Source organism: Schistocerca cancellata, chromosome 9 (genome assembly GCF_023864275.1).
Source record: "Schistocerca cancellata isolate TAMUIC-IGC-003103 chromosome 9, iqSchCanc2.1, whole genome shotgun sequence".
NCBI lineage: Eukaryota > Metazoa > Arthropoda > Insecta > Orthoptera > Acrididae > Schistocerca > Schistocerca cancellata.
The window spans coordinates 443,532,866-443,554,561 of NC_064634.1; the positions used below are offsets into that span (position 1 = coordinate 443,532,866).

Consider the following 21,696-nt stretch of genomic DNA (forward strand, 5'->3'; position numbering starts at 1 on the left):
TGCTAGTGCCCATAGTGGCGAGACAACCATTAATTGCTTCACTTGTTTGTGCCACAAGATTATGTTTGTTTTTAATTATTTTTCATTTATGAAAAAGTTATTATGTTTTTGTGACCCAAGCCTTAGCAAAATATCAAGTTGCCTGAATAATGATAAAATAAAAGTGAATAGAGCCACAACTCATCAATAAAATGACATAAGCTACAATGTGCAGTTTAAATTATGGACTATCACAAGGATCCATATTGGCTCCACTATTTTTCAATTTACGTATTGCCGATTTGCGAAATACGAAAGCAATAACATTTATCTATGCTGACGCTTTAGCCTTGGTGACACAGTCTAATGATTTTACAATTTCAGAAATGGCTCTCACTCAGGATTCGTGAAGTCTAGATGAAATTTTTAATCTATGGCAACTCAAAGTAAACAAAAACAATGGTAAATCTTCCACCTTCCATCTGAATAATTGACATGCTCACTACAAACAGCAAATTGCAATCAGAAATTAGTTGCTGTCATATAACCCATTATCAAAATATCTTGATGTGACCCTGGATCGCACCTAACTGGTACAGTGACAAAAATGAGCTACAATGTCTTCGTGAAGAAATTGTTCTCAAAATTTAATATAACTGCAATTTGTCCCGCTGAAACCAAGAGAATATAAACAAAGTATTTCATCCGTATAAAGCATTTATTTCTATTTCTGACTGTTTTTGTGATTGGTGCTTTCTTTGGCACACCAGTTCTGCATGAAGTCTATGCATTTGCTCATTGTTGCACTTCACTGGACTTCCCAATTCACAAATATTAAATTTAATTTAGTTATTCCTCCTTCAAAAGACGACTGCTTTGAAAAATTCTGATGTTTGTGGCACCAATGTAGCAACAATTGATGAACTCGTTTCTTTTGAGTTGGGAAACAGTTCTGTTGATTTTTTTGTTTTATTTTCATGCCTGTATGGTACTATCCTCTCTAGGTACAGTTATGGTGGCTTATCTGGTACATTATCTAGATACTCCATTTCATACCAGTTCCCCATTTTATGGATTCATGAACTGGACAAAATGTCCTGTTATTATGTAGATATACAAGATCTTCCTGCAAATCATCATGTCTTCTGCTCTTCTATCCATTTCTTGTTCTTAAAAAGAAATGTTATTCTTCTGCAAATGTCTGTAGCTTACAAGAAAACTGTAAATAAACAGTCCTTTTGCAAAAGAAAAAATCCCTTGACGTTTATATTTATGTGCTGCTCCATGACTCTGCTGTCAATATCTTTATTCTTGGCTTGTGTGTAAATTCTGTGTTTTTTCTTACAGTAAATGTTTTGTTTTTCCGTATCCAGGGTGTAATTACAAAGCTAATAAAATGTTTTCTTGCCTTTAAATAATATTTTTTCATCAGGTTATGGACCCAGTACACGTGTAAAGGCAAACAACACAGTTTAATTAAAACAATATTTGAAATGAGCGTATGTCTGTAAAGAAACATGACTGCTAGCGGCGATTATAAGGTCAGCATTGATAAGCTTGAAGGACCTGACGACTGGGCCAAATGGAAATGGCATATTTCTATGGTGCTACGTTCATATGGACTAGAAGATATTATTAACGGTACACGTGAACGTGTAGAGTTGCCGCAAGATGCGACAAGTGAACAAAAAGAAGCGTATGTGGAATGGCTCAAGGACGACGCAAAGGCAGCAAGTCTTATAGCAAGTGCGCTAAGGAAACCTGTTGCAGAACTCGTCTTAACATGCAAGAATGCTAAAGAAATCTGGGACAAATTACGCGCCCGATTTGAACGTAGCAGTACTCAGCGTTTGAATATGTTGATTGAAACATTTTTCCGTGTTAAACGTGATGAATCGGAAGATATTAGTGCACATGTGGCCAAACTGCAAAAGTTATTTGTGGACCGAACGATGAATTGGCAAAACATGAAGAAAATACGCTATCTGAAAGAATCTTAAATGGTCGAATTTTGTCTACACTGGGAAAAAGACTACGACAATTTTAAGGATCTCTGGGATACGATACCGACAGAAAAGAAAAGCTTGAATTTATTGATTGAAAAACTCTGTACTATTGAACTGCGTGAACAAGACGTTAATGGAAGTGCAGCTTTTGTCGTTTCTAAAACAAGAAAACGGCAAACAAGTAATCAGCAAGTAAAGATGACGAAGTCACAATTAAAACAGAAGTTTCCATGTAATAAATGCAAACAATTAGGTCACTGGGCAGCAGAGTGTCCACAGAACACTCGTGACAGCAATAAAAGAAAAGAGAAGAAGCGAGACAGTGAACACGCTGCATTTACTTCATACGCTATGGGTGTGTGTACCAGTAATCACAGTGACCCAAATAAATGGTATTGCGACAGTGGCACTACAAATCATATCACTCCCAACAAACAGTATTTTGTTTCGTATAGTGAATTTGATGTTCCTCAAGTAATTTCATTGGGAAAACAAGATGTCAAAATGTGTGCGTACGGTCAAGGAACAGTTTACATCCGAATCCGACGAAACAATAAATGGTACAATGCTAGAATGGACAATATTTTGCACGTCCCTGATGCAAGTGCTAATCTGTTCTCTGTGAGAGCCATTGCCTGCAGAGGCTACAGTACTAATTTTAGTTATAATAATGTCTGTGTTCAAAAACAAGTCAGTGGCAATATTGTTATGACAGGTTATGTGAAGAATGGACTTTATGTGTTGAACATGCGTGTTAGAAATGCAAAAATGAATCGTATGAGCTTGATGACTTCATCCGAAACACTGCAAGTGTACCATGAAAGGTTTGGTCATCAGAATAAACAACATGTGAAGAATATTTTAAAAGGAATGAACATTAATGTGGAAGATGCCAAGAGTGAATTTTGTGACGGCTGTGCGGTTGGAAAGATGCATAGGCTGCCATTCAAAACACGAACAATACGCGCTACCAGTACTGGTGAATTAATCCACGCGGATGTAAATGGACACATGAGCATGAAATCTTTTGGAGGCAAGCATTATTATGTTTGTTTCAAAGACAATTTTAGTAAATGTCGTCGAATTTTCTTTTTAAGACACAAAAGTGAAGTGTGTACTGTGCTTAAGCAGTTTTTAAATGAAGCACGAACTAATGGACATGTTGTCAAACAATTTAGATGTGATGGTGGCAAAGAATTTAACAATAAGAATGTCAGTGAACTGCTTGCAGACAGGGGAATAGAGCTACTGATTCCTCCTCCTTACACTCCTGAACAAAATGGTGTGGCTGAACGGGAAAATAGGACCATTGTTGAAGCTGCCCGGTCAATGCTAAATCCGAGCAAATTACCTAAAGGGTTGTGGGCAGAGGCATGTAACACAGCAGTCTACCTAATAAATCGTACTGGAAAATCTTCAGTTGAAAATAAAACCCCTTATGAACTATGGTTTAATCGACCAGTAGGACGACTTGATCATTTCAGAATTTTTGGCACAGGCTGCTATGTTCACATTAACAAACAATTCCGTTCCAAGTTTGATGATAAGGCAGTTTTTGGACGACGTGTTGGATATGTTAATGACAAAGATGGGTTCAGAGTTTGGATTCCATCTAAAAGAAAAGTGGTGTTGAGTCACGATGTAAAATTTAAGTCAGAAATTGTTTGTGATTTACATAGTGATCATGTTGAATTTGGAGTCCCTCGGGAAGAATTTAATGATCTGAATTCATCTAAAGATGACCAATGTAAATCTCCTAGGCTGTACACTTCTGGAGGAAGCCAAACTCAAGAAAAAATTGGCACTCTCGATTCTAGAGAAAGTCAAGAGTCGAGTGAATCTGAAGAAAATAAAGAATTAACAGAATTTCTAAAAGCAGAAGCTGCTGAATCTTCTAATGAAGAGAAACAGAAGAATAAAAGACAACGAAAAAACCAACCTGGATGGAAAGTGGTGACTTTTGTATGGCAACAAAAGTTGATGCACTTGGATACAAAGATCCAAACTGTTTTTCAGAAATATTGCAGTCAAACGAGAAGGAAGAATGGATGCAAGCTATTAGTGAAGAACTTCAATCACTTAAGGAAAACAATACCTGGGTGCTGGTTAACCGTCCGAAGAATGCCAAAGTATTGCAGAACCGCTGGGTTCTACGGCAAAAGGTCGCAGTCAATGGAGGTACTCGCTTTAAAGCCAGATTGGTTGCAAAAGGCTGTATTCAGAAAGCAGGAATTGATTATGACGATGCCTTTAGCCCTGTGGCACGTTATGACACCATACGAAGTCTGTTGGCTGTAGCTGCTTCAAAGAAAATGCTGCTAGAACAATTCGATGTAAAGACAGCTTTTTTGAATGGAATACTTGAAGATGAAGTATATATGGAACAACCAGAAGGTTTCGAAGATGGTACAGGCCGAGTATGTTTCTTAAAAAAAGGTCTTTATGGGTTGAAGCAAGCACCACGTTGCTGGAACAAACGTTTTGTTGAGTTCATGAAGAAAGCTGGTTTTTCAAACAGTGATGCAGACCCATGCCTATTTTATTGTAGACAAAATGGAAATAGCCTTTATGTGGCAATCTACGTTGATGATGGCCTGATTGTCGGCAGTAACAAGAAAGAAATTGCTGTTTTTATGGATGTTTTACAACATGAATTCGAAATAACAACTGGTAGTCTTGACAATTTTCTTGGCATAAAAATAAAGCAATATGAAGATGGAGCAATAATGATAAGTCAAGAGAAATACACAGAAGAAATTCTGCAAAGATTTCGAATGGCAGAATGCAATACAATCTCAACTGCTATTGGACGTGAGGACAATAATCAAAACGAAGAAGTTTCGTCATCTGTACCATACCGTGAAGCAATTGGTTGTCTCATGTACCTTTCAACAGTAACTCGTCCAGACATCACTTTTGCAGTCAATAAAGCTGCTCGAGCTATGGAGAAACCAACCACTGAAGACTGGAATAGAGTAAAGCGCATTTTCCGGTATTTGAAAGGGACCTTAAATTTTGGAATTGTATATAATAAAAAAGACGAGTTAAAGATTTACGCTGATGCAGATTTCGCAGGTGATAACCGGACAAGGCGCTCAACAACTGGAATTCTTGCAAAGTACTCAGGTGGTGCAGTGTCATGGACAAGTCAGTTGCAGAAAGTAGTGGCCACATCCACAACCGAGGTGGAAATAATTGCAGCTAGTGAAGGAGCAAAAGAGTTAGTTTGGTTACGTCATCTGCTATCAGAATTAGTGGAAATGTCGGGGCAGCCTCCAGTTCTTTACATTGACAATGCTAGTGCATTGAAGTTGGCAAAAAATCCAGAATATCATCGACGTTCTAAACATATAGAGGTCCGACATTTCTATGTTCGTGAAAGATATCTGGACGGTGAGATTTTCTTGGAACACATTGATGGACACAACCAGTTGGCAGATATTTTGACGAAACCTCTTGAACGAGTTCGATTTAATTTTCTATGTTCAGAAATTGGCATGCAAGAGACAAAGCAATAATTTCATGATTTTTTTTCTTTTGGAGGAAGTGTTAAAAGAAAAGAAAAAATTCCTTGACGTCTATATTTATGTGCTGCTCCATGACTCTGCTGTCAATATCTTTATTCTTGGCTTGTGTGTAACTTCTGTGTTTTTTCTTACAGTAAATGTTTTGTTTTTTCCGTATCCAGGGTGTAATTACAAAGCTAATAAAATGTTTTCTTGCCTTTAAATAATATTTTTTCATCAGTTATTCTCCTGCAAATGTCTGTAGCTTACAAGAAAACTGTAAATAAACAGTCCTTTTGCAGTGCTGGTTTATACCTCTTGCTATAAAATGACCAACTTGGTGCGTCTATTTTGTTACTGCAACAGTTTAAAGCACTACTTTACATCCATCCATTACGGTCCGAGCTGCCAGAGAAAGCGCTCATTCATGTGTGAGGTGTGCTTGCTTGTGTGAATGAATGCATGTGTTTCCTTTTCTGACGGAGGCTTTGGTCGAAAGCTAATGTGTAAGTGTCTTTTTGCTGTGCCTGTTTGCAACTCAGTGTGTCATCTTGATATTCCAATGTGGAGTTTTTCATTGTTAAACTGTGGTATAATTGAGTAAGATTGGAAAGGTGAGGGTTCACTGAGAGCATAAGTTGAAAGGAATCTACATGTTGTGAGCAAGAAGGGAGGCAAAGATGAAGGAAAAGATGTCAGGGAAGAAAAAGAATGATGGCCCTGCTGTGTGTTATTAGTGACAGCAGTGACAAGTTGCTGCGATTTATAACCAGAAAATCTTTAATCTCCAAATGACCTAAAAAAAAAAAAAAAATGCTACTACTGTACACTTATGATTTTATTAGCAACGCCTGGATGACTGCTGAAATTTCTATGAAGTTTCTTAAAAGTCTAGATGCCTAGATGAGTGCAGCAAGAAGAAAGATCATTCTTATAATAAACAGATAACCTGCACACCCAAAGGAAGCACATTCCTCAGGAATTTTTTTTTTTTTTTTTTTTTTTTTTTTTTGGTCGGGTTTAAGGGCGCTCAACTGCTGAGGTCATTAGCGCCCAGTCACTGTTGTTAGAGCACATGGAATCTAGTAAAACTCAAGGGGATGGAGGGGACACCAGAAGGGCCTGACAAAGATGCAGACAAAATAAGTAAAAAGATTAAATGTCTTTGGACAAGCCAGTTAAAGTTATAAAACGCAGAATACGAGCAGCTGCTCGAGCGTCATCAGCTAAAACATCCGGTAAAGTAGATGGCAGGGACAGGACAACACGAAATTGACTAAAACGGGGACACGACAATAAACATGGCGCACTGTTAATGCCTGACCACAAGGGCACTGCGGGGCTGGGTCACCGGAGAGCAGGTAGCGGTGGCTAAACCGGCAATGCCCAATCTGCAACCTGGTCAGAAGGACCTCCTCGCGCCGAGATGGTCGGGAGGATGTTATCCAAGCAGTTGGGAGCGGTTTTACTGCCCGGAGCTTGTTTCCTTGGAGGGATGACCAAGCATCCCACCACAACGACACAAGCCTCTTACATACATCCCCACGAACGTCGGATGACGGGACATAATTAGAGGCTGGCCGAGGCAGGAGAACTGCAGCCTTGGCTGCAGCATCCGCAGCCTCATTCCCAGGCACTCCTACATGTCCGGGAACCCACAGAAAGCTGACAGAACCACCATTATCAGTGAAAGAATGGAGGGACTGCTGTATCCGTTGAATCAATGGATGGACCGGATAGGGAGCTCCAAGGCTCTGAAGAGCACTGAGTGAGTCAGAGCAGAGTACATATGATGAATGGCGGTGGCAGCGGGCATACTGAAAGGCCTGATGGAGAGCAAAAAGCTCGGCCGTAAAGCTGGAACATTGGTCGAGGAGCCGGTATTTAAAGGTGGCGGCCCCGACGACAAAGGCACAGCCGACACCATCGTCAGTTTTGGAGCCATCGGTGTAAATAAAGGCGTGACCGGCAAGTCGAGCACGAAGTTCGACAAACCATGAGCAATACACTGCAGCCGGAGTACCCTCCTTCGGGAGTGAGCTGAGGTCGAGATAAATATGAACCGGAGCCTGGAGCCAAGGTGGTGTCGGGCTCTCACCCTCTCTGAAGGTGGTAGGGAGGGCAAAATCCAATTGTCGAAGCAGGCGACGGAAGCGGACTCCGGGGGGCAGCAGGGCAGACACATACAACCCGTACTGACGGTCGAGAGAATCGGCGAAGAAGGACTTGTAAGAGGGGTGGTCGGGCATAGACGACAGCCGGCAGGCATACCGACACAGCAGTACGTCGCGCCGGTAGGTCAACGGTAACGGCAGCTTCGGCATAAAGACTCTCGAAGGGACTAGTGTAGAAGGCTCCGGTCGCAAGACGTATCCCCCGATGGTGGATGGAGTTGAGCCGGCGTAAGAGGGACGGCCGAGCGGACGAGTAGACGAAGCTCCCATAATCCAGCTTCGATCGGACTATAGACCGATACAAGCGAAGCAGGACAGTGCGATCCGCTCCCCAAGATGAATCGCTAAGAACTCTGAGGACATTAAGGGAATGTGTACAACGGGCCGCCAAATAAGAGACATGTGGAGACCAACACAGTTTCCTGTCCAACGTGAGCCCTAGAAACTTAGTTGTGTCCACGAATGGGAGAACAACGGGACCGAGATGTAAGGATGGCGGAAGGAACGCTTTATATCGCCAAAAGTTGATACAAACCGTCTTTTCTTCAGAGAACCGAAAGCCATGTGCCATGCTCCATGAGTAGAGGCTGTCTAGACAACGCTGAAGGCAGCGCTCCAGGAGGCATGGTCTCTGGGCACTGCAGTAGATCGCGAACTCATCGACAGAGAGAGAGCCTGAGACATTAGGTGGAATGCAATCCATAATTGGATTGATCGCAATGGCAAAAAGGGCTACGCTCAAGACGGAGCCCTGAGGCACTCCGTTCTCCTGGAGGAAGACGTCTGACAATACGGAACCCACACGTACCCTAAACTTTCGATCCGTTAAAAAGGAATCGATAAAAAGGGGCAGGCGACCGCGTAGGCCCCACCTGTGCATAGTGCGAAGGATACCTCCTCTCCAACAGGTATCATAAGCCTTCTCCAAGTCGAAGAACACGGCTACCGTTTGGCGCCTGCGCAAAAAGTTGTTCATGATGAATGTCGACAAGGTCACAAGATGGTCAACAGCGGAGCGGCGGCGACGAAAGCCGCATTGGACATTAGTAAGTAGCCGTCGAGATTCAAGAATCCAGACTAACCGAGCATTAACCATGCGCTCCATCAACTTACAGACACAGCTTGTAAGAGAAATGGGGCGGTAACTAGAAGGAAGGTGTCTATCCTTCCCGGGTTTGGGTATAGGAACAACAACGGCGTCACGCCAATGCATGGGGACTTGACCTTCGGTCCAGACGCGATAGTAGGTACGAAGAAGGAAGCTTTTGCCCGCCGGAGAAAGGTGTGCCAGCATCTGAACGTGAATGGCATCTGGCCCCGGAGCAGAGGACCGGGACAGTGCAAGCGCACGTTCGAGTTCCCGCATAGTAAAGGGGGCATTATAGGTTTCCAGATTCAGCGAGTGGAAGGAAGGTCGCCGAGCCTCTTCTGCCTCTTTCCTGGGAAGGAAGGCAGGATGGTAATGGGCGGAGCTTGAAACCTCCGCGAAAAAGCGGCCAAAGGCATTGGAGACAGCCACAGGATCAACAAGGACCGCATTACCTGAGGTCAGGCCAGGTACCGAGGAGTGGGCCTTAATGCCCGACAGCCGGCGCAGGCTACCCCAGACGACAGAAGAGGGGGTAAAACTGTTAAAGGAGCTGGTGAAAGAGGCCCAACAAGCTTTTTTGCTGTCTTTGATGACTCTACGGCATTGCGCTCGGAGTCGTTTGTATTCAATACAATTCGCCAACGTAGGATGGCGGCGAAAGGTGCGTAAAGCACGTCGTCTAGCACGGATAGCGTCCCTACAAGCCTCGTTCCACCAGGGGACAGAAACGCGACGTGAAGAAGAAGTAGTACGAGGAATGGAACGTTCGGCAGCATTGATGATAACAGCCGTGAGGTATTCGACCTGACTGTCACAACTGGGAAAATCGTGGTCCGGAAAGGTCGCCAGGGATGAGTAAAGTCCCCAGTCAGCTTTCAGTATGTTCCAGCTCGAAGGACGTGGGGATGGGGTGTGGGGCAGGAGACAAACGACACAGGGGAAGTGGTCGCTCGAATAGGTGTCAGAAAGGACATACCACTCGAACCGACGGGCAAGAGTGGTAGAACAGATCGAGAGGTCCAAGTGGGAGTAGGTACGAGTAGAGTCCGAGAGGAAAGTCGGGGCGCCGGTATTGAGGCAGACAAGATTGAGATGGTTGAAGACATCTGCCAAGAGTGAGCCTCTTTGACAGGATGCAGGAGAGCCCCAAAGGGGATGATGGGCATTGAAGTCGCCAAACAACAAAAACGGCGGGGGAAGCTGAACGATCAGGTGCATCATGTCAGCCCGACTAACAGCAGACGACGGTGGAGTGTAGATGGTACAAACTGAAAAAGTAAAAGCAGAAAGAGTAATGCGGACAGCTATTGCTTGGAGTGGGGTGGTCAATGGTATGGGATGGTAACAAGACATCGTCCCGAACGAGCAACATGACCCCACCATGAGCTGGGATACCGTCCACAGGGGTGAGGTCATACCGCTCCGAGGTATAGTGGGTAAAGGCAATACGGTCAGTCGGGCGCAACTTGGGTTTCCTGGAGTCCAAGGACGAGCGGACAGTGCAGGCGGAGGAGCAGTTCTAATTCCTCCCGATGAGATTGAATACCTCTTATGTTCCAATGAAACAATGCCATCGCTAGTCAAAAAGTCGGGGGAACGAGACGGGGGGAGAGCTGGTCACCTCGACGGCCGCGGAGGGCCAGGTTTCGAGGGAACAACGCTACAACCGACGGGAGGCGGATCCGGTTCCATCGACTCGTCGCCAGCTGCGGCCGCTGTCCCTGGTTGTGTAGGAGGGGCAGCATCATTTGCCGACGAAAGGCCAGCTGAGCGCCTGGCAGCAGAGCGTCCCGGCGAAACTGAGGACGGCCGGGAGCAGCGACTCACGGATGGAGCGTCAGACGAAACGCGCCGGGGTGGAGAGGGGGATAGAGACTTCTTCTTGGAGGCCTTCTTGGAAGGCCGAGGAGGCACAGGGATGGTGGGCTGGACCCGAAGAAGGTCCTCACGCGCGGGGTCTGTTTTGGAACGCCGGACCTCGGAAGCTGGGGTCCGGAACGTTTCCCCGATGGACGCCTGAGAAGAGGATCGCTTCTCAGGTGGTGTGGGGGGAGAAGGAGGAGGAAGGGTGGCCCCTGGGGCAGTGGGGGTGGGGGCCACGGGGGAGGAGGATTTGGAAGGGAGGGATTTGGGAGGCGGAGGCAGAGCCCCCTGATGGGCGGAGGAGGTGGAGGGGGGACAGGATAGGGGTGAGGATACTGCGGAAGGAGTGGACACAACTGAGGCAAACGAAGTGGTCAATGGCACGGGATGGAGGCGGTCATACTTCTTCCTAGCCTCAGAATAAGACAGCCGATCCAAAGTTTTGAATTCTTGTATCTTCTTCTCCTTCTGATATGCGGGGCAGTCTGAGGATCTAGGCGAGTGGACGCCAGGACAATTAACGGACCGAGGTGGTGGGGTGCATGTATGTTCCTCACGAAGAGGACGTCCACAATCGCCACAAAGGGGCTCAGCCTCACACCGTGACGACATGTGCCCAAAGCGCAAACACCTAAAACAGCGCATAGGAGGCGGGACGTAGGGTCGCACGTCACACCGGTAGCACATCACCTTTACCTTCTCCGGGAGAACGTCCCCCTCGAAGGCGAGGATAAAGGCCCCGGTGTCGATGCGACAGTCTTTGGGGCCGCGCTGGACTCGCCGGACGAAATGCACGCCTCGGCGCTCCAGGTTGGCCCTGAGCTCCTCATCAGATTGTAGCAGGAGGTCACGATGAAAAATAACCCCCTGCGTCCTATTTAGTGCCAGATGTGGGACAATGGAGACTGGGATGTCCCCTAGGCGGTCGCACGCCTGGAGCGCCGCCGACTGCGTGGCGGAGGTGGTCTTGATAAGAACGGACCCTGAACGCATCTTGCTGAGAGCCTCGATTTCCCCGAAGATGTCCTCAATGTGCTGAACAAAGAACATGGGCTTGGAGGTGGCGAATGTCCCCCCATCGGTTCGAGAACAGACCAAATAGCGGGGGAAGTACTTCGCCCCAAGCCGGCGGGCCTGTCCCTCCTCCCATGGAGTGGCCAAGGGGGAAAGGGCAGGAGAACCAGAACTAGAAACGATACCTTTTCTTTTGAAAGACTCGGCCGCAGAGCGACCTGATACGTGGTGACGTTTCATCTGCGAAACGTCCGCCCCGATACCACCCACTCCGACCAGGGGCTCTCCCCACGGGCGCCACCCAGCCGCAGCAAGGGCCACCTGGCAGGATGACCATTGCCGGGAGTCCTGATGCCCCAAGGAGACGGGCATCTACTCCTTGGCCGACGTGGGGAGGGTGCAGCTCAGGTATCGGCAGTACGATCCCTGTGTTGTCAGGGGGCTACAACCTAGAGGGTACATGACGACCCCACCACAACGGGCTGGCTACCGTGCTGGATTTCTGGTGCCATGGAAAGTCCATCATGATCGCGGGTGCAGATGGAGATGCACTATGGGCGTAACTTGGACAACCCATCAGGCGTTTAGGCCCAATTTGAGGAATAGTGGGTATGGTTACAACGCCGGTGCAATGCTGAGTGCCAAGGTCTTAGTGCACTTAGGACCAGTGGTACACCACGTAAGGTGTCCTTCCCCAAAAGGCTCGTACTTCTGTAGAATTTTGAAAAATGGAGGTCAAACCCCAAGGGGGACCATCACATGGAAGGCCGAAACGGTTGAAACTCCTTTTAGTCGCCTCGTACGACAGGCAGGAATACCTCGGGCCTATTCTTACCCCGGACCCGCAGGGGGGACATTCCTCAGGAATGTTGATGTGTTTCTTCTTGCTAACTATACAAGTCTCCTTTAGACTTGAGCATAATTTATCCTGTGAAAGCTAAATACAAAGTGGCCATTGTGCAGAGGTCCATTTGATTCCTTGAAAGAAAGGATGTAGCAAGACTGAATATTTTAGAGCAGGGTCGGCCACAGTGTGCCAAGTTTCACACGTGCACACAATGCTCTACATGTGTAATACAGAGTTCAGCCTGTTTGGAACTACTTGGCTTTGATCGGTCTTTCTTGGAACTACTTGGTACAGTGTGTCACTTCATTTAGTAGTGCAATGTGATACTTTTTCTTCAGACATTTCATGTGGCATTTTTCGGTTGGCATGATTTTCTACAGTTTGTCAGAATCACAGTGACAGTACCGTTTATTCTTTGCTATTTGTACATTATGTAAAGGACATTCAAAGGTTCAGTGGCTATTTGTACAAAAAGAGGCAGAGGTGATCTATCATAACAAGTCTTTAAAAAAATTATAGGAAATACAGTTATTTTTTTGATGAGAAGGATGAAAATTCTCGATATCTATTTTGTAGTCGTACAATCAATAAGTGTCACAAATTAGTTACAGAATGGCATTGCAATACCACGCATAAATTATTTAATAATTATTTTATCATAAAAGAATACAAAATTACAACAATCAACAGGCAATTTGTATGGGATTCATTGCTTTTTACATGTAGAATCACACTATGCTAAATATGAAGGCATGGAACAGGTGATGAAACTGATCATACTAATATTAAATTTTGTGAAGTCACATGCCTTATTACAGTCAGTTTCAACAGTTTTTGGGGCAACTGAACGAAGAGAATTCAAACATTTTATATTACTGGCAAGTATGGTGCTTAAGTTTCGAACAATATTTCAATTTAAGATCTACTATTGTTGGATTTCTGAAGGAAGAGGGAAATCAGGAACCAAAATTAGAAGATCCTGAATGGACTGCGGACCTCACATTTTTGTGCAATTGACTGCATGAGTCTTTTGAAAAGAAAATAATGTTGTGGAAGGGACAATTTCTGATAAAGAACACCATCCATTTAATTAAGCTCCCTGGCTTTATGGAAAACATGAAATTTGAAGAATATTTGTGGCTTTGATAAAATTACAGGAACTGTTTTCTAAATATTTTTAAATCACTAAGAATCTAACATCTGTTTTTGAGCTGTTTTCGAAGCCCTTTGTAGTGTCAGTTGAGGGCACCCCTGTGCAAGTACAGACAGAACTAATCAATCTCCAATTTAATTCCTGATTACAAGATAAATTATTTGACGTTAAAACTGTCCAGGACTTCAACAAACTTTTCCTCGGGAAGAATTTCCACATCTTCATAATGAGGCTGGAATCTATCGATCAAAATGTATCGGTGTGAAACATTCTTTTTTTTTTTTTTTTTTTTTTTTTTTAAAAAAATTATGAAACTAAATACATCACAATTAATCTATGACATTGTCTGCTACTGTCCATTTATCTAAAGTTTGTGCCACATATAAAAGCAAATCACCAGTAACTAAATAATAGTGAAAATTTGTTTTGTTTGTGATCTATATTGTTGAAATACAAGAAATATGAAACAAGCCATATACAAAACATTTGACATCCTTGCATGACTGAACTGTTGCCTAATGTGATGTGCTGCAGTTTCCCCAACCAAGACAGCATAGCGTGGTAGTGGGAGAAGTATACATTCTAATGAGAGAGACCCATATGCACACAAAAATCTTGTTTTCCCTGTTTTATAGGTTATGTACATGTTTGTTGTTGCCAGGAATGCTGTAATTCAATGAACTGTGTTAATCCCTGCAGTCTGTGCACTAGTATCAGTTGCAGGAGAAGAGGAGGATGATTATTCCCCTCAATGCTGTCACAGGTATTACAGTAAGTATGATATTTCAGAACTCTGTTGTGATGATATCCTGAGTTTGCATAGCAGATAGATGTAACTAACTGTGTGATGCTTTAATAAAGGACCAAGCACAGCCAGTAGAGGTAGGGAGGGGAAGTTGAATGATAGTGATAATGATGATGATGATGAGAAGGAGGAGCAGGAGGAGGAGCAGGAGGAGGAGGAGGAGGAGGAGGATTCAATTGCACTAAGTTTCGCTGAAACTATTTAACCTCATTTAGTGTAGGTGAGTCAGTTCCAGCCAGTATCCACAATCCTGAGTGACAACACTTCACTTCACAGATTGGGGCAGGGGGGGGGGGGGGGGGGGGGGGAGAAAACTACACTTCTCGATTTCTTTAATTATTCAGGAAATAAAGGATAATATGTAAGGATTTCTCCTTTCGTGTAATCGTATTTATCGGTGCCTTAGATGAGCAAAATAACTGTTGAAGATAAACAAATTCTTCTTCATTCTGGGTGCTGCCTTCAAATTAAGACATCAGCTAACAATTGTAATGCGACATTAAAACAAATGACTACTGAATTAATGAAACATGTATGCCACTGATATATATTTTATGATTTGTTGGGTTGATTGTCACTATGTATGCAAGCTTTTCGAGCCAGAGGCTCTTTCTCCTGGCAGAAGGATTGAAGGCGAAGGCAGATGGGTGAAGGAAAAGGACTAGAGAGGTTTAGGAAATGTGGAGGAATTCGAAAAGGCACCCAGAACCCCAGGTCAGGGGAGTCTTACCCGACAGGATGAGAAGAAAAGATTGAATCAGTCTTTCCTTCTCATCCCATCCAGTGTGTCTCCCCAGACCTGGGATTCTAAGTGTCTTTCCTGAGCTCTACCCCTTTTCCTAAACCTCTCCAGTCCTTTTCCTTCACCTTTCTTCCTTCCTCTTTAACCCTTCTGCCAGGGGAAGGAGCCTCTGACTCCAAAAGCTTGCATACATATGGGCATACTCCTGTTGCCGCTTGGTGAGTAGATTTTTATATTCATCCAATTACATTATATTGTCAAAAATTGTTTATTTTCATTGTTACATCTAAGAAAAACCTATTTCGGTCCACATAGACTTGTTAAAAAGGGGTGTTACTGAATTAGCCATTATTTTGTGACTTGCATTGTAGTACCTACTTAAATAGTGCTGACAAACTGTACTTAAATGTGGTGTTCTATACTTCACAAGATCCTGCGTAACAGGCAAAGAAAGTCTTTGTGATTCATACCATTACTATTTGTTACCATGTCACATTATTGCTCATCAACGCAAAAGCACCAATTAATTTAGAACAGCACTATTCAAACTACCAGTGAAGCAGTAAACTGAATTCAAGTGAAGAAAATAAAATAGAGGACAAAGTTACCAACCTCAGCTTCTGTGCGATTTCATCGTGCTGTTCATCACAGATGATGTCCGGAAGGCAGAATATGACTTCTCTTTGGACCTAAAAATTTAAAAACAGAGTTATAGAAAGTTTCTACAACAAAGTAATATAGCCAACAAATACTTTTCAAAATTGTGTGTTATGAAAACCCTAAAAGCGATTAGGTTTTTGGTGTTGCAATTTTCCACAGTTAAGTTTGCGAGCTGCGTTTGCGTGTGTGTGTGTGTGTGTGTGTGTGTGTGTGTGTGTGTGTGTGTGTGTGTTTGTGATTTAATACCGATGAAGGCATGTTAGGCCAACAGCTTTGTTTGACAGTATTTTGTTGTGCCTATCTGAGACTCAGCATCTCTGCTGTATGGTGTGCAGCAACTATCCTTTTCATAAAATTACCTACTGGTTTATGTACAGATAACACAAAAATAGGAATTAGATCATGGATGTATGTATTTAAGCTGAGGTGTCGCTTGATTCATTCCTTCAAATGTACTCAGTTATTCAAATGTGATACTGTAGTAGTCTACAAAACTGTCTCTTATTGAAAAGGCAATATAGCTTGCTCTGCACTTAACTGCATTATGAGACACTAGAACGTATGTCTCTGTGACTATGACAGACTCAGCCTGTTAAGTATTTGCACATATCAGATAACTTCTTGAGTAGTCATGTGAAACATTCCAAATTTTTAACACACACTCTTTTTCCTGTCCTGAAAACAGTAGAATGTTTTTTCAGAACTAAAAATGTCACTGTTCGGCCTTTTTTTTTGTTTTAGTTGCCAGGTATGTGGAAAAACACCACTTACAACAAAATAAATGTTAAATAAACTGTTGTAGTCATCAAAGTATTTTTACAATTCTTGCCCAACTGGTTAATTTTACATCAGGTGGTATTGGATACATACATCTGTTTGATGAATCTTTGGTTAGATCTAGGACACAGTTAAACTGGGCAACATTGAACCTGAAGAACTCACAGAGCTTTGTCTTCATTTAATGAATGACTACTGACAAATGTTATAAAAAACTTGTCAAGCTTTGTCCAAATTATGGGATGTGTTTCAGCTTTTTTGTCATGTAACTGTTGGTGCATAATGCCTTCTTTATCATCATTTTCTTGCAGTAGTAAGTACAACAATAACGCATGATCATTAATCTGAAAAACGTGTGTCTATTTCCAAGAACTGTTCATTACTAAGCTATGAGCTACTTGCACATGGCATGCTGAGACAGCATGTACAGTACTAGCACACTCAAATAAAGTACTTTAACTTTTCTTTTCTCTGTACTACAGTTTCCCTCCAACTTTAAAATCGATTTTGGTATGTTAGCTACCTTTAGTACGCAAAAATGAGTCACCTAAAATGAACCAAACGTAAAATAGCCAGCGACCACAATTTTCACTACAGTCCATTCAAATTTTATGCTACAGACTAGGCGCATTTGGAAATTAAACGTTACAATAAATATGACCAATATCAAGAAAAGACACTTCATCATCAAGCTGTGGTATGAACCTATAAGATATGAAACATGTCAGTTTTGTGTGCCAATGTACTCAGAATAAGATAAGAACTATCATATAGTGAAGAAAACATGCAAATCTGAAACAAGTCGTTTTAATTGTTTAAGGGGAAGGGAGAACCTTTTCCCCAAAAAAACTCCAGGAATTGATGCAGGTTTGCTTCCTTTGCACGCAGCATTTTTCTCACACTTTGCCATCAACTACTTCTTAGGAACTAGACATTAATTTCCACTGTGGTGTCTCTTGCTTCTGAAAGTTGTAGCCATTGGCCATGGCATGAGCCTCACCACCAAGCTGTGTTCTGCCTGGCCAGCTGTCAGGCCCAGGGAGTTTCATTTAACAAAATACACTAATAGAAGTTTCTTAATAAGATGAAAAGATGGAAAATCAGGGATGGAATACAAAAAAATGAAATAGGATGGATTGTTACTCACAGCATACAGGTGCCTCTTCTCAATAAGAGTTATTTATCTTTCAATCTCTGCACAGTCTAATTGTTTTTATTTCACTATACATATGTTGACAAAAACAAGTGAGACAGATGACATTACAAAGAAACTATTATTCACGGTGTATAAGTGGCTGACTGTTTCACAACCTTGAACTTTATCCTCACCCTGTGATGAGTTACATCAAAAGCAATGAACTCAGTGACAGTGAATGACCAATTGACATCAGACAAGTTTTTGCTCTGGTAGGTGGAAAAAATGTGAATACCCTACGTGAGCTCACAGTCAATGACATGCACAACTCTGAGGAGTGCAAGGAACCAGTTCAAACACATATGCATTCAAATGAGTCCGACAGTAATCGACATAATTGATAAGCTTATTTTGCAACAAACATGTAAACAGCATTTTTCAGAGAAAAGCAAGAAAAAATTTATGGCAATAAACTTGTCACTGTCATTAGGTTGATTTAAGTTGAAACTTGTGGCAGTTGAAGGACACAGTTCATTTACTAATACAGCATGACAAATGTAGCAATGTGAACAGTTTCTACTTTTTCATTCAATTTGTGTCATATTTAAATGAAAATTCAGTTATCAAGAGCACCTGTCATCAGTAGCCCCATCAGAGAAACAGGAAAAAAACACTGATTTCTAATTCAAGAAATATTTTGTCTTTTTATTCATATTTTGCACACTGAAATTAAATTGAGCTTTACAGCAACAAATATAGAAATTAGACATTTCATTTTATATAAATAGAATATATAATCAAGAGATTATTAGAAGTAATTTACCGCAGTCTGTGCAGCATCCAAAATCTCAGCAAGTTGTAAGCTAAGGAACTTTGGGTCCACTATGTTGTCTAAGAAACGCATCTGACGCAAAATAAGACGTGTCCAGGGAAATTCATCTTCATTTGAGGCGCTGGGGAAAAAATATAATTATATAAAATGGTATACATCAGTACCCCAAAAGGGAAGTTTACTAAATGCTCAAAAATAAGAAGAGAAAAAAAAGACAAACCATAGCAACATATCTCAAAAAAGATAAATAAACTGTAATTTGCATTTCAATCCCATTTATCTGACACAGAGCATCTTCTACAATAAATAAGCTAGATGTCAATTAACAAAATTAATTTACTAACAAACAATCCAGAAATTTAGAAAGAAACACATCTCAATAAAGATGGGCATACTTTTACCACTAAATGACATATGGTGTAAATGAGATCAAATAATGGAAAATCCAGGATGGAATAATGACAATACTATGAAAAGAACAGATTGCTATCCACCATTTATTGGAAATGCTGAGTCACAGATAGCCACAACAAAAATAAGCTTTTGGCCAAAAATGGCCTTCTGGGAATTAGACAAAACACACACACCGTCATGTGGTCGTGGTCGTGTGTGTGTGTGTGTGTGTGTGTGTGTGTGTGTGTGAATTGTGTTTGCATGAATGCGTATGTGTATGTTGTCTTATTCTGAAGAATGCCTTTCTTGGCCAAAAGTTTACTTGTTTGACAGTCTTTTTGTTGTGCCTATCTGTGACTCAGCATCTTCACACTATGATGAGATGCCGTAAATGATAATTTACAGAAAGTATAACTGCTAACATTATACCTGCAAAAGATGGTAAAGTATAATTTATTTATTTTTGAGGAGCGGGAGATAAGGAGGGAGGGGGAGGGGGGAGGGGGCAGGGCGAGAGGGGGAGAGGGAGAGAGGGGGGAGGGAAATAACAGATCAAATGTGGTGATGAGAAAACAAATTAGTGAACATCTTTATAAAATTAAATTGGGGGTGGCAGTAGCAATCAGAAATATGAGAACTATTGGACAGTTCATGAACACACACAGAATCACTGAAAATTTCACTATCTTCCAAGCAAGCTGTCAGTCTAAAACTTCCTGGTACACTCATAAGAACCAAGGCAACACTGTTGAATGAATGATTGCTCAAAAAGAGTTGTGTGGGAGGAAATGAAATGAATCGCACAACAGAAGAAGCAAAAGGTGGAAGCACGAAGACTGGAGTTCCCAACAGAGATAGCTTAGACACTGGAAACCAGAGTTAGGAGCTGGGTGCCATTAGCACCATCACCATCCACCATGGCGGCTGCATGGATAGCAATAGAAGCGGAATGATGAAGGTGGTAACGGCCAGCTTATAAAGGATACTGACAGATGTCAAGCAGCAGTCATCAGGGACCACCTGAAGATGGCAACAAATATGTTTGCCAAATAGTGTGGAGTAATTACAATGTTACCCAGTTGACACCTGAGAATTTTACAAGATAGAAATATGCCAGGAAAACATCAGATCACATATAAGAGTTGGTAGTCTAATTTGACAATACAACCCTGTATGTTTGAGAGTTTCTTTCACTTCGTCCTGAGGTATTCGTTCCTTCATACTTCTCAAAAGATTACTAATTTAATCACCAAAAAATTATTTTCCAACAGTAATGTAGCAGCCTTCACTTTTAGCTTGGAATATAGGTAATGTTTTAACTGCCAATGTTAGATTTACTGGTATCTTTACGCAACGAAGTGTACAAAAAATGATGCATTTTGGAGAGAACTTTAACGTGGTGCATCATTTAAATTTAATATTTTTGTAATACACAAGTATATATGTGAAAAATGGTTGTGAGGTCATATGGTGGTATTTCAGTGATTACAAATTCGAGTCAAATTTACAAAGATCTTCACAGTGTAAGTCCACTTATCAGTATAACATTGCACCATCCGATGCAGAGCAGTTGGAGATTTGTTGCCTTACTTCGTTTTTGTTTGTTTCTATGCTGTCTCATCCTTTACTTCCTTTTGATTAGACATTTTTGTCTCCTTTAGAATCTGCAGTTACTTTGCTTTCTTCCATTTCTTTTGATTATTTGTACCTCATCACTTGCTTCTTGCTTTATTTTCCTTTGTTTGTTGCTTGTTTTTGTCTCAACTATTCTTCCTGATTGTCTCTGTCTAAACTGTCAACTGCTCTCTCTCTCTGAAACAAATTTTCTAGTCTATGCTGTTAATAGACTTATTATTGTTCTCTCCTTCTTCTGTCCTACTCTCTCTCTTTAAAGAAATGAAGTCACTTTCCAATGTAATACACTACCTGACAAAAAAAAAGGGAAGCACCCAGAATGGGAGGAAGAAATGAAATTAAACTTCACAGGGTGAGAGTATATTTGATGTTTTGCAGTGATTACAAAACTGGGTCAAATTTACAAAGAACTCAGCAGTATGACCTCACTTATCACTATGACGCTGCACCTCCTTTGGCCCAAGTGCAGGCACTGATTCGGTTGGGAATAGTGTCATGAAGCTGTTGAATCCTATCCTGAGGCATGCTAGCCCACAACTGGGTTGCTATAAAGCTATCGAATCCTCTTCTGAAGCAAGCTGACCCACAACTGTTGTAACTAATCACAGATCCTGGCAGTAGGATACAGTTGACGTCCAAGCTTGTCCCACACATTATCAGGACAGGTATGGGGATCTCGCTGGGCATGGGAGTATTTCAGCAACATGCAGACAGTCCAGAGACATATGCCATGTGTTGATGAGCACTGTCCTGTTGAAAAACTGCACCTCTGTACAATCACATCAGGGGTAACACCTGAGGCTGCAGGATGTCCATCGTGTCTATCACATGTCCCTCAATCACTACTATCTGTGACCTGGAGTCATACTCAATGGCAACCCACACCATGACACCAGGAGACTACTGCTGCACCTCTCCAAAACATTGGAAGAATAGGACCTCTCCTGAGATTGCCGTCATACTCACCAATGATGGTGCAAGATGACCAGAGTGTTATAGGGTGTCCATTACTTGTTCTTGGATGGAGAGGGCAGATGTGAAGGGGTTATGATGCGTACAATACAGACATGGTCGGCCTGAACCTT

General features: G+C 42.4%; 1 protein-coding gene across 1 annotated transcript in view; it reads right to left on the reverse strand.

Annotated features, from left to right (window-relative positions):
• The window catches only part of LOC126101551 (Fanconi anemia group D2 protein), a 225,542-nt gene that overhangs the window by 189,760 nt on the left and 14,086 nt on the right, over positions 1 to 21,696 (reverse strand). The window contains exons 4-5 of the mRNA XM_049912189.1: positions 18,575 to 18,704; positions 15,792 to 15,868 (exon numbers count right to left, since the gene is read on the reverse strand). Coding sequence (XP_049768146.1) covers positions 15,792 to 15,868; positions 18,575 to 18,704 — 207 coding nt within the window. The remainder of the gene's footprint in view (positions 1 to 15,791; positions 15,869 to 18,574; positions 18,705 to 21,696) is intronic.